At 46.5% G+C, this 14,160-nt stretch overlaps 1 protein-coding gene across 5 annotated transcripts in view; it reads right to left on the minus strand.

Annotated features, from left to right (window-relative positions):
• PFKP (phosphofructokinase, platelet) overlaps nucleotides 1-14,160 on the minus strand; it is an 81,716-nt gene that overhangs the window by 44,389 nt on the left and 23,167 nt on the right. For all 5 annotated transcript variants that reach the window (XM_074985017.1, XM_074985016.1, XM_074985014.1 and 2 more), the window contains exon 4: nucleotides 1,831-2,020. In XM_074985017.1, the coding sequence (XP_074841118.1) occupies nucleotides 1,831-2,020 (190 nt within the window). The remainder of the gene's footprint in view (nucleotides 1-1,830; nucleotides 2,021-14,160) is intronic.

Genomic DNA, 14,160 nt, shown 5'->3' on the forward strand with positions numbered 1-14,160 from the left:
AGATAAAACCACAGGAAATTCTGACAACCTACCGAAACTCACTGACGATTCCCCAGCCCAATTTCATGCTACAGCACAATCACACGGTGTATTGAGGAGCTTGCACAGTTGTCAAGCAGAGACAGGAAGGAGGAGCTGAGCAAAGCTGAACTAGGCTTCTCTGCCTACAAACCGTTTCTCTATTTTGTCACATCCCTAGTCCAGGGGGGGTGAAAATCATGAGGCACGGACTCTCCCACCTCCCATGCGAGGACAAGAGAGAGACAGACTATCAGCTACTCCCAAATCTATCAAACTGTCCCAGCAGCCAATCATCCTTTTCGGGTAACAGATCGGCAGGAACATCCCTTATTTCTGGGGTAGGGGAGAGAACTGGAGTTCCCTCCAACCATCCCGTAGATCCAGCAACCCAGTCCCTTCTCAGGGAAAAAACCAGCCTTCTCTGGACGCCAGCCAATGCTGTTAATATGGCACTTCAAGATTACCTGTGCTGAAGGTTCAGACCCTACAGCTGATTCATGATGATGGAAGATGGAGGGGTGGTTAAAGCTGCACACAATAAAACTTGGTTTTACCTTTTTTTATTTAATTAAAAACTAGACCATTGCACACAAAAAGACTAAATTAAAAGAAAGTTATTTAGGCTGCAAAGTCAAGCACTTAAATGTAAAATCAAATGTACAGTGTGTAACTGGACTGATTCTTTGCTGAGCACATCTCTTGGTCGGGCGTATCTCTGCAGGCTCTTCACCTTTTTCCTCCCCTCTCTGTTGGGCCATTTAAGAACTCACAAGCTGGGTCTACACTCACCATGGAAGATCAAACGCTAGGGTCTGATCTTCCGGGGTGCCATTTTGCACATGCACGAAATGGTGCATTCCAGCATCAACGTTGACCCCGGAACTCCTTGCAAGCCGGCAAGGATTAAGGAATGCCGACAGGAGGAGTGCTCCCATCAGCATTCTGCAGCAAGGACAGGGACAAATATCAATGGCTGTTAAATCAATTTTTGGTATGCAGTTGGCGTACCTAAAATTAAATAGCAGCTGTTGATATTCCAGGTAAGTGCAGACCCAGCCACCCAGGCTGTCTCTGGTTAACAGTTTCTCTGTCTGGAGCTAGACTAATACAAGGACCAGTCACAGCAACCCTGAGCCCCAAATGAAAATCCATTCCAGCAATACAAAAGACATCCCATCATTCACTCTGCTGTTTTCTCTCATTCCCAGAGCTTTTCTTCCATGCCAGTCCTACCCCCAACTTCCTTGCTGGGGCTACGATGCCCAGCCCAAAATGCAGTTAGCGTTTGCTATTCCTCAGGAGCTTGCTTCTGACTAGTGTCCAGTAACAGCCATTTTCTCTCCGTGCTATATCCATCAGCATACCCATAACTCTCCAGGCTTCTCCACTTACTGCAGCCACCTTCTGCTCTTTATAGTGAATTGCCTGATCCTCTCCAGCGTGATTCAGTCTGTTACCAAGGATGGCTGACAGCCAGATTCTGCAGTTGGCAAGGCAAGCCACACTGCTACACTATGCAACTTTAATCTGACCCCCTTTGCATATGCATTAAAAATATATTTAATTACATGAGCCTGTCCTATCATTTTCCATAGGAATGCTCGCTCATTCAGAGCACAGGATGGATGCACAAGAGGACTGAAAAGTTATGTGTGCCCTATCATAAATCCAGGGTTTCCTAAATTCTACATAGTTGACTTCGTAATTACAACACATTCTTGGAATAACATTCCGCAAAGAGGGATCATTTTCTTTCATCAGTTGAAGAAGGATTAAGAACTTTACATATTCATAGAGATACAAACTTACCATTCTGTGCCAGTTCCTCTAGAAGTCCACTCCATTCTTCACGAAAGAGATTAGCACCCGTTAAACTACCATCACCACCAATCACACAAAGGTTAGTGATTCCACGTTGAATCAAGTTGCAAGCTGCCTTCAAACGGCCCTCTCGGGTACGGAATGCTTTGCAGCGTGCACTACCAATAACTGTCCCTCCCTGGAAAAGGGAAAATAAATCAGTTCTAATTTATCTTTGTCATATTATGTTACTTGCTAATAATTTCTGTGTTGATTTGTTACTTAAGAAAAATAAATATAATAAAAACAAACCTCTAGGAACTGTACATTCTAAAAACTATAGTACATGCATATCAGGCAATGAGGCAGGAAACCAGTGTGGAACATAAAATGTCTTTTCAACCAAACTGATATGGGATAAACTTCACTAGCAGACAATCATCACAGTTGACATTACTAATCATTCAACTTCTCTGTCAATAATTTGCAATAGAAGAATTGAGTTAACAGTAGTCATGAGGGCTAAAGGTAAATCTGGCTAACAAGAACACCACAAAACAACTGGGGTAGATGCTTGCTTGGGGCTCAAATTATATTTTACTGTAATTCATGGAATTCTGGGAAAGTTATTTCAACCAATTCACTAAGGAGCTGATCTGTTTTTCTCCAATTCCCCCATCCACTTGTGGTCCTTCTGATCTTGTAAGCAATTAGTACTCATTAAGGCCTGAGCCAGAGGTGGGCAGTAATATTTTCTGATGGGGGCCCACTCTGAGAATTCTGTTAAGGGATCAATGGCCACACTTCTCATGATATTGATGGAGAGGGTGTAGGATTTGGGACAGAAGTTGGGCACGGGAGGGAGCTCTGGGTAGGGTATTGGGGCACAGGAGGAACTGTGGGGTTTGGGTGAAGAAGGGGGTTGTGAACTGGAGTAGGAGACTGGGGTGCAGGAGAGCGTGAAGGGTCTGTGAGGGAGATTGGATGCAGGAGAGAATTCTGATCAGAGGGAGGGATGTAGGAAAAAGAATGCAGAGTCTGGGGGGGATGCAAAGAGTTGGGTTTGTGACCTGGGGTAGGAGGGATTGCGCCCTGGGGTAGAGCACAGAAGGTGGTGAAAAGAGTTTGGGCTATGAGGTGCAGCAAGGAGTTAGGGTGTAAGAGGGAGGTGCCAGATGCAGGCTGTGGCTGGGAGTCCCTTACCATAGGTGGTCCCGGCCAGCAGCCAAGTGGGATTCTCAGGCAGGCTTGCTGCCTGCCACATCTGCAGCTCAAAGTGGCTGTCTGCTCTGGCCCATGTGTGCGTCTCTGCACAGCGCAACCCTCAGAGGGAGGAAGGCAGTGGGTCTCCATGAGCCCCCAAGCATGGCCCAGGCAGTACCCATTAGCCAGTTACTAGCCAATGGGAGCTTGAGGATTATGCTGGGGTGGGACAGCATGCAAAAGCACACACTGGCCCCCGTAGTTGGCCACTCTGAGCAGTGCACGGAGGTGTGGCAGAGAGGGAGCCCGTCTGTGGGTCCTGCTGGGCTACATGACACTATTGATCCAGGGTATCATGGCAGACAGGATCCAAACATTTGGTAGGCCAGAGCTGGTCTGAGGACTGTATTTTGTCAGTTAGTTGGGTGATGTCAGTATAAAAGCTCTCACTGATTGTAGCAGGCTTTAGATCAGGCTCAAACAGCTGAATTTTTGTTTTAATTAAGTTTATGATAATTGAATCCAATCGCACGATTTAAGGAGTTTCTTCCAAAGGGAAGGAGAGCAGATTAAAAATACTTCAAATAAACTAGTCACCATTTAAAAAGAATTGTGAGAGCTGTTCTGTGAAATTTCTCTTTGATTTTTTTATGTTATGTCAAAAATACACAGAACAGCCTTTAATTCTTTCACCAGGAACGGGAATTCCCCAGCTCAGCTTTCCTCCCTTCTAACTATTATTGCATCACGTGTACCTTTAGCTCTTTCAAGTAAGACTGAACTTCCCTTCCTCCTACAACTTCAAACTGCCACTGCATATGTAAAGACTTTGACAGGACAAGTCAGGAAGTGATGGAAGTGGGAGTTGTGCCTTGTATCATCAGGAATCGCAGAAAATCACAGAAATTTGGAACTGGAAGGGATCTTGATAGCTCTAGTCCAATCTCCTGCTCTCAGACAGGACCAAGTATTATCTACACCGGGGTTTCCCAAACTGTATATAGTTGGGGCCTGTTATTTTTTCAGTACGTTTTTTTGCATGCCAAAAATATAAACACATATTTTAAAAAAATGAAAAATGAATAATGTTTTGCTGTTTATTATTTATTCACAATAATAATAGTACAGAGAAATAATTTGTATATTTTTTCAGGATTTTTTTTTTTTTTTTTTAAAAACAAGGACCAGTACTGGGCCATGGACCACACTTTGGGAAACGCTAATCTACACCGTCTGGACACGTTTGTCGAACCTGCTCTTGAAAAACTCCAGAGGTAGAGATTCCCTAATCTCCCTAGCTAATTTGTTCCAGTGCCTAACTACCCAGAAAGTTACGAAGTTTTCTTTTAAATCTCCTTTGCTGCAGTGTCAGCCTGTTATTTTTGTCCTGTCCTCAGCGGCTGTGAACAATTTATCATTCTTCTCCTTATAACAACCTTTTATATACTTAGAGTGTTTTTCAGTCTCCTTTCGTTCTTCCCTTCACCAAACTAAACAAACCCTTTTTTTTTTTAAACTTTCCTTGCAGATCATGTTTTCTAGACCTTTTATCATTTTTGTTGCTCTTCTCTGGATTTTCTCCAATTTGTCCACAACTTTCCTGAAAGGTGGCACCCAGAACTGAACACAATACCCCCTCTTATCAGTGCTGAGAGTAGTGGAAAAAACTACTTCTCATGCCTTGCTCACAGCACTCTTGCTAACACATCCCAGAATGTTTGCTTTCTTTTCAGCAGTGTTACATTCTTGACCCGTATTTTCTTTGTGATCTATTATAACCGACAGACCCTTTTTAGCAGTACTCCCTTGTAGGCAGTCCTTTCCCATTTTGTATTTGTGCAGTTAATTGTTCCAGCCTAAGCGGAAAACTGTTCCATACATTACATTGTTGGATTACATCCTAGGTATTTCAGACCATCTCTTCTGTTTGTTAAGATTTGTCCTTTGCACTAAGGGCGAGCAAACTTTTACGATGGGGCCCCACTTTTCATCCCTGCAATTAGAAGGCCCCTCCCCAAACCTGTCTAATGTAATCCAAACTGATGGAAATTTCAGTTATGTTCATGGGGGCAGAGGGAGGCTTTTGGCATGTGTAAGTAGAATGTAAAAACTTTTATCAATCAGTGTATAAATGTGAAAAAGTGTTCATAAAAACATTTCAGCATTTTAATGAGATGGATGAGCCTGAGACCCAGCAGCCAATCATGCTGCATCCCCCTTAGGAAATTTCACACCCACCCGAGGGGGCCCGCCCCACACTTTGTGTACCCCAGATTTGTAGCACTTGCAAACCTTCCCAGCATGGTATCATCCACAAACTTTTCAAATTTATGCTACGGCATTATCCAAATCATTTAGGAAGACAATGAACAGAACTGGACCCTGAGGGACCCACTTGATCTGCCCTTCCAGTCTGACTGTGAAGCATTAATGATTGCATTCTGAGTATTCTATTTGCAACTTAATGTGCATCTGCCTCAGAGCAACTTCATCCAGACAATCTTCTCTACCTTGTATGAGAACATGTGCATCTGTATCAAAACCTGTACTAAAAGTCAACTTATATCATACCTATTTCTTCCCCTCAATCCACCAGCTTTACCACACCACTGTATCAAATAAGGCTAGTAGGTCGGCCTGACGCAATTTGTCCTTGACAAACCCATGGTGAGTATGACTTACCGCTTTATTTTATTCTGGGTGCTTGCAAATTAATTGTTTGATAATTTGCCCCATTATCTTTCTGGATACCAAAGTTAAGACGACTGATCTATAATTCCCTGGGTTGTCCTTATTCCTCTTTTAATAGGTGAGTATAGTATTTGCCCTTTCCCAGTCCGCTGGAATGCGTGTCATCCTCCACACTTCCTTGAAGATAATTGCTAATGGCTGAGAGAGCTCTTCACCCAGTTCCTTAAGAATTCTAGAATGTCCTTCATCAGGCTCTGCCGACTTGAAGATATTATCAATGTGTTCTTTCCCTATTTTAGCCTCTGATCCTCCCCCTTACACCCATTTATACTGGTGTTCACCGTTTTAGCTGTCCATGCACTAACCATTTTAGTGAAAACTGAAACAAAAATAGTATTTGACAATTCAGACTTTGAATTTTCTGTTACTGTTTTTCAGCCTCACTGAATTATGGGCTTATTTTGTCCTTGCCCTTCCTTTTTCGCTTCTAATGGACTGCATAGTTTTTTCTTGTTACTGTTTGTCCTTGGCTCGTTCAATCTGTTTAGTTTTGCTTTTGTTTTCTAATTTTGTTCCTACCTCTTCCTGTTGGCTTTAGTTACCGTCATTCTTTGAAATGTGCCCTAGTTTCTACTTTTCATATAATTCTTTTTGAGTATCAGGTCGTTAAAGATCTGTTGATTAAGCAAGAAGGTCTCTTACCATACTTCCTATCTTTCCTATGCACTGAGATAGTTTTCTCTATAAGATCTTTTTAAAAGAACTGCCAAACCTCCACAATTCTTCTCCCGCTTAAACTTCCTTCCTATGCGATCTTGAGTTTGCTCAACTCTGCCTTCCTGAAATTCCATTATCTTAATTCTTCTGGTTTTTCCTCCAATTCATCTTTAAAATCATGAACTCTGTCATTTCATGGACACTTTACCTAAGCTGCCTTTCACCTTCAAATTCTAAAACAGTCCCCCCCGATTTGTAAGAATTTAATCTAGAATAGACTCTCCCTTAGGCACTTTCTGAACCTTTGTAATGAAACAAAAAAGCAGTCAAGTAGCACTTTAAAGACTAACAAAATAATTTATTAGGTGAGCTTTTGTGGGACAGACTCACTTCTTCAGACCATAGCCATACCAGAACAGACTCAATACTGTCCCATAAAAGCTCACCTAACAAATTATTTTGTTAGTCTTTGAAGTGCTACTTGACTGCTTTTTTTGTTTTGATAGTATATAGACTAGCACGGCTTTCTCTTTTTAACAAAATTTGTTTCAAGTTCTTGGATGTATTGAAGGATAACCTGTGTCCTCTGTCTTATTGTCCCCAACAGCTACCTGTGTATTTGAACACCAAATCCTGTCTTCTGGATGTTTTTTTTAGTTTAAAATCTGCTTAGAACCAGCCAGCAGGCTTTACAGAACATATAAAATCAGTAATGTATCTTTTTTGTCTTTTATACAAGCTTACTGTCCTTGATTTTATTTATAGCTTTGCTGTATTTCTAATATATACTAGAAAGTAACATTAACAGAAAGCGGAAGCTTTTCTTTTTTCCCCTAGCAAATTTGGAGCCGACGACCTCAGTATTTCATAAATATTTTCCAGAGTGAAACAAGAAATGTGAATGAGGCCGAACCCAAAGTTGAACTTGGAATTTGTACAGTGTGTATTGCCATCTGAAGCAATCTGCCTCACCTCCCAGCACTTCCTGCTCCAAACCAATTATTGGCACTGTCCCTGTGTTGAAAGTCACAATAAGATGATAACAGGAAGATAAAAGGGAGCTGGGAAACTTCTCTCCAGGAATGACAGTACAGCACAAACACACACTTCAAGTGGTTCTAAAAGTAACCAGCCAAGATGGAAACAATGTGTAAAATGATTCCAGCTAGAAATATCAGAAATGATAATAGGCAACAGACTGTGTTAACTGAAATACGAATGTAACCCATTTGTTGCTAAGTGTGTCTCTATTCAGAAACAGAATTATGAATCAAGTAAACAAAAGTTACCTGTTCCCTCAGAATACTTATTTATGCAAGGGTAGTAATAAAATCAAAATCAAAATAGGATTTAAAAAAAAAAAAAAAAGAAGAGAATGGCCTTCAAGCAACATTTTACCTTTCTTTTATGTGTTAAGTCAAAATGGCCATGTCTACACTAGCCAAAAACTTCGAAATGGCCATGCAAATGGCCATGTCAAAGTTTACTAATGAAGCGCTGAAAAGAGAAGTTACTCACGTGTGTAGTACAGATGGTTCTTTGAGATGTGTCCCCGTGGATGCTCCACAGTAGGTGTCGGGCTCGCCCCAGCGCCGCAGATCGGAAATCTTTAGCAGTCTCCGTCGGGTCGCGCATGCGCCGATGCGCACCGGTCCTTCACATGCCTTCGGTCACATGCGCGATCCGGTCCCCACCAGTTCCTTGACCAACCGCCCCGGATGCTTCTGAAAAACACGAAAACAGAGCTCCAAAGCGGGGAAGATGAGCGGGTAGTGGAGCACCCAGGGGGAACACATCTCGAAGAACCATCGTTACTACACAGGTGAGTAACTTCTCTTTCTTCTTCGAGTGGTCCCTGTGGGTGCTCCACAGTAGGTGACTACCCAGCAGTGACCCCAATTAAGGAGGTGGGTGTCCGCTTATGTGCAGCTTGCCCTTGATAGGACTGCTGTTGATAGGCGTGTATCCTCATCGAACACCTGGTGCATGGCATAATGCTTGGCAAAGGTGTCGTAAGATGACCAAGTAGCTGCTCTGCAGATGTCTTTCAACACGATGCCTCTGAAGAAGGCCGTCAATGGTGCCATCGCTCTGGTGGAGTGAGCCCTGGGCAAAACTAGCAGAGAGGTCTTACTGAGCTCATAGCACAGTCTTATGCAGGATTCGATGCGATTTGAAATTCTTTGTGAGGATAGGCCTTCCCCTTTTGACCTGGGTGCGAGAGACACCAGGAGTCTGTCCGTTTTCCGGAAGGGCTTAGTTCTGTCTATGTAAAAGGCCAACGCCCTCCTTATGTCTAGTAAGTGAAGCCGCGCCTCTTTGCTGGAGTTGTGAGGCTTAGGATAAAATGAGGGTAATACTATTGGTTCGTTAATGTGGAACTCTGAGGAAACCTTTGGAAGGAAAGCCAGGTGTAATCGTAAGATCACTGCTTCTTTTGAGAATACTGTGCAGGGTGGCGTTGCCATTATTGCTGCGAGTTTGTTCACCCTGCGGGCTGACGTGATGGCGAGAAGGAAGGTTGTTTTCGGGTGAGTAGCCAGAGGGGTACCGTGGCCAATGGTTCAAAGGGTGGTCCCGACAGCGTGGGGAGGACCAAGTCCAAACTCCATGATGGCAATAGCAGTTTCCGAGGGGGGTACAGGTTTACCAGCCCCTTTAGGAACCGTGTGACCATAGGATGGGCGAATATGGTTGGTCCTTCCTCTTTATGTTGGAACGCTGATATAGCTGCAAGATGGACCTTTAGAGAAGATAGGGAGAGTCCGTCTTGTTTTAGCTCCAGCAAGTAGTCTAGAATTGCAATTATAGGGACGCCCTGAGGCGCCAACTGCTTGGAAGAGCACCAGGAGATGAATCATTTCCACTTTTGCGCGTAAGTCCTTCTGGTGGAAGTCCTTCAACTGGACTCCAAGACGTGTTTCACTCCCTCTGAACATGTGCTCTCAAAGGTGCTCAGCCATGGATTAGCCACGCCTGTAGGCGGAGTCTTTGAGGGTGTGGGTGCACTATGGACCCCTGAGCCTGCATGAGAAGGTCTGGCACTACCGGTAGGGGGAGTGGTGGGCGGCATGACATACGCAGAAGCAGAGGAAACCATTGCTGTCGGTCCCAGGTTGGGACCATCAGTATTATGTGTGCTCTCTCTCTTTTGGCTTTCTCTAGAACCTGGTGAATGAGTGACGTGAGAGGGAACGCATAGAGTAGAGGACCCTTCCATGGCACCGTGAAGGCGTCCCCCAAGGATCACTGTCCTATGCCCACTCTGGAACAGTACTGAGGGCATTGTTAGTTGTTGTAAGTGGCAAAACAGATCGATTTGTGGAACCCCCCATTTGTGAAAAACTTGTTGGAGCAGATCGGCACAGATCTGCCACTCGTGCGTGAGCGCAAATCGCCCGCTTAGCTGGTCCACCTTCACGTTGTGGACACCGGGTAGGTATGAGGCTTTCTGCGTTATATTGCTGGCAATGCACCAGTTCCACAACCGGACTGCCACCGTGCATAGAGCACGGAACCTGGCCCCTCCTTGCCGGTTGATATAAAACATGGTGGTGGTGTTGTCGGTAGTTATCCTGACTACTTTGCCGTGCAGGTATTTCTGAAAGCGTCTGCACGCATTGAACACTGCTCTGAGTTCTAGTATGTTTATGTGCAATGTCTTTTCCACGGGGGACCATAGCCCCTGAGTTACTTTGTTGCCGATGTGCGATCCCCATCCCACGTGGGATGCATCTGTCGTAAGAAAAATCGCGATTTGTGGCTGGTGGAAGGGCACCCCTACTAGTAAGTTCTTGGGATCTGCCCACCATGCCAGAGACCTGCACACCTCCGCTGTGGGCGATGCTGCCCTGTGGAACGTATGGACTATTGGTTTGTAAACGCTCGCCAGCCAATGCTGCAGGCCCTGCATATGCAGCCTGGCATTCTGTACCACGAATGTGGTGGTCACCATGTGCCCCAACAGTTGTAGACATGTTAGGATTGGCACTGTGGGGCTGTACGTCATCACTTGTACCAGGGACTTGATGGTGCGGAAACAGGCCTTGGGCAAGTATACTCTTGATGTAGTAGAGTCTATGCGTGCCCCTATGAACTCTATATTCTACGTAGGCTCGGTCTTTGATTTTGAGAGGTTGATAACTAGGCCCAATGTGGCGAATGTGTTTGTAGTGACATGTATCATGCGTAGGACCTCTGCCTTTGAGGCCCCTTTCAGTAGACAGTCATCCAGGTGTGGAAAAATGAACACACCCTGTCTGTGTAGGTAAGCTGATACTACCGCCAGTGTTTTGGTGAACACTCTGGGTGCCAAAGAGAGACCGAACGGAAGAACTCTGTATTGGAAGTGCTCCCTGCCTACTGTGAAGCGGAGGAAACGTCTGTGTGCCGGGTGAATAGTTATACGAAAATACGCGTCCTTCAAGTCGAGGGCTGCAAACCAGTCTCCATTGTCCAATGCCGTAAGTATGGAGGCAATTGTAATCATCCTGAAATGCTGTTTGCGCAGATGCCGGTTGAGGGCCCGTAGGTCCAGGATTGGTCTCCAGCCCCATCTTCTTCTCTGTTAGGAAGTACCGTGAGTAGAACCCTTTCCCTTGGAATTGTTCCGGAACTCTCTCCACCGCCCCTATGAACATGAGATGGTCCACCTCCTGTTTTAATCTTGTCTCGTGGGAGGGGTCCTTGAAGAAGGACTGGGTGGGCGGTTTTGGTGGAGGTAGTGATTAGAAGGGGATTGTGTATCCCGTGGCTATAATCTCCAGTACACATTTGTCTATGGTGATGTTTTGCCATTGAGAGTAGAACAGTTTGAGCCGATGGTGGAACATGTGCTGGGATTGGCATAGAGGGATGGTGTTCATATTGCAGTCCTCGACATACCTGTCAAACTTGCTGTCTCATGGCTTGCCCCGAGGGTGCGCGACCCTGCTGGAGGTGTCGTCTGGGGGCCCTATACTGTTGCTGCTGGTGGTGATGCCCTTGGTCATAACTCCGTTGGTGTTGTGTACGCTGAGGTTGATAAGCGTAGCGCCTTTGCTGGGGGTAAAATTTCTTCCTCCTGTACGGAGGGGTATATATACCCAGGGTCCTAAGCGTGGTTCTCGAGTCCTTGCTGGAGTGTAGGACTGAGTCAGTTGAATCTGCAAATCACTTCTGTTTATCAAATGGAAGGTCTACGATTTTTGTTGGCAGATCTCTGGGAATGCCAGACGTCTGGAGCCATGATTCCCTACGCATTACCACTGCTGTGGCTGTGGAGCGTGCTGCCGTGTCTGCCACATCCAGGGCAATCTGGACTCCTGCTCGTGAGGCCGTGTAGCCCTCTTGGACAATCGCTTTTAGCACTGGTTTCTCATCCGCTGGAAGGAAATCCATGAGGGAAGCAAGTCTGGAATAACTGTCAAAGTTGCGGTTTGACAGGTGTGCTGCACAGTTTGCCATTCTGAGCAGTAAGGTAGAGGACGAATAGACTTTCCTACCGAACGTGTCTAATTTCCTCGCATCTTTTTCTGAACCTCCTGATTTATATTGGGGTGTCTTGGATCTCTGCTGTGATGATTCAACTACCAGGGAATTTGGTTGGGGTGGCTAAACAGGAATTCCATGCTCTTCGCTGGAACAAAGTATTTCTTATCCGCCCTCTTATTTGTGGGAGGGGTAGTGGCTGGAGTCTGCCATATGTTGTTGGCTGATTCCATAATCACTTCATCTAGTGGGATAGCGATCTTAGATGAAGCCGGGGGTCTTAAATTTTTCAGGAGTTTATGATGCTTCTCCTGCACCTCCGCTATGTGAATGTCCTATGTTTGTGCTACCCTCTTGAATAGTTCTTGGAATTGCCTAAGGTCGTCCAGGGGGGAAATATCCCCGGGGACAGTCCCCTCATCTGGGGAGGACAAAGAGGCGTCGCTATGATATACTTCCCCTAATTCCTCCGATTCCTGGATTTGTTCATATGCTTGCCCTTTTGAGAATTCAGAGGGGAGGTTCAGGGCCTGTGGACCAACATCCGCCTGGGGAGGCTGTGTCCTTCTCATGGAGTGAGACTGCGTGAAGGGGTGTTGGCGAGGTGTGGGTGGGGATCTACCACTGGACCTGGACCCCCTGTGCCAGTGTTCAGTATGGCAGGGACAGCCATAACAGCAGAGGCAAGGGCCCGGTGATGGGGATCTAGACCATGATCGGAAAACATACACATGGGGTCTAGACGAGCGTGACCTCCATGACGACGCTGATAGCGGTGGGGATGCTCTGTGATAGTATTCATGGGGTCCCTACCGGAGATTGGTGAAGGCTATCTGAGCCAGGGGGATGGTGGTTGAAGGAACGGGGATGGAGGTCTGAAGCAGGCCATTGGAGTTGCTGCCCGATGTATTTCTGGGGGGGGAGTTAGGCGATAACAGCAACGCGGTGGCCTCCAGGGATGGGCTGCGGTGCCATGTTTTGGCCTTTGCTTTTCCCTGTCCCTGCGAAGCAGGCACCACCCCCTCCCGTGCCGGGGACCTCAGCGCCGTTGTGGGTGCCGCGCTCAGTGCCCCTGTGCACAGCGCCGCATGGATAGCTTCCTCCAGCACCGATGGGTCCCATGCCGGGCACCCCTACTCCGGCGCCGTCAGTGCCCCAGGGCTTGGTGCCGTGGGAGTTAGTGCCGCCAATGCCAGCGCCTGCAGTGCCCCCGGTGCCAACTGCTTAATGGTCGGAAGCCCCAGCGCAGCTGCTTGCGCTACGGTCATCCCGCTTTCAGCAGCCTGCGGGTCAGAGCCCTGTGCTCCGCTCGTCCTGCTCGCAGGTGTTACCGGCAAGGATCGAGCTGGAGAAAGCTTCCTTTTCTTTTGTACAGAGGTGGTTAGGGAAGCTGCCTTCCTCTTGTGCGATCCTGAGGGCCCCTCCTTATGGGGCTTCTCCGATGGTTCAGGTTGGAGGGCCTTATCAAATAAAATCATTTTCAGCCTCATCTCCCTGTCCTTTCTGGCTCTGGCCATGAGCTTGGAGCAGTGAGGACACTTTTGTGGAACATGGGTCTCCCCGAGGCAACGAATGCACTCGCTATACCCATCTGAGGCAGGCATGGCCTCACAGCATGACACACATTTCTTAAACCCCGGCGAGGACATCTCAGCCCCAGCGTTTAGTCTTTGAATGTTAATAGGGCACTTAACAGCTAATCAGTCCTGGGAAAAAAAAAAAAACGTTTGCGGCTTTTAGGATAGCAGACCGCTTAAGGCGGCCGCCTCCGTTCTTCTCTTTCTCCCCTCCCACCCCTTTTTTTAAACTATCTTTAACAATGCTAACTAAACTATCAAAGTAATAACTATTAACAAGATTAACAAAATTAAGAGATAGTTTTTATCTTTCTCAGGCGTTGGAGGCGGAGTAGAATCTGTCTGCAGCCGTTGGCGGTTGAGAAGGAACTGGCGGGGACTGGATCGCGCATGTGACCGAAGTCGCGCGAAGGACCGGCGCGCATTGGTGCACGCGCGACCCGACGGAGACTGCTAAAGATTTCCGATCTGCGGCGCCAGGGCGAGCCTGACACCTACTGTGGAGCACCCACGGGGAACACTCAAAGAAGAATACACATTCAGCACCTTATTAGCATGCGGGTGGCCATGGCACTTCAAAATTGACGCAGCTCACCACCGCGCGGCTCCTTTTCGAAAGGGCCCCGAGAGCTTCGAAGTCCCCTTATTCCTATCTGCTCATAGGAATAAGGTGACTTCGAAG

Source organism: Carettochelys insculpta, chromosome 2 (assembly GCF_033958435.1).
Source record: "Carettochelys insculpta isolate YL-2023 chromosome 2, ASM3395843v1, whole genome shotgun sequence".
NCBI classification, from domain to species: Eukaryota; Metazoa; Chordata; order Testudines; family Carettochelyidae; genus Carettochelys; species Carettochelys insculpta.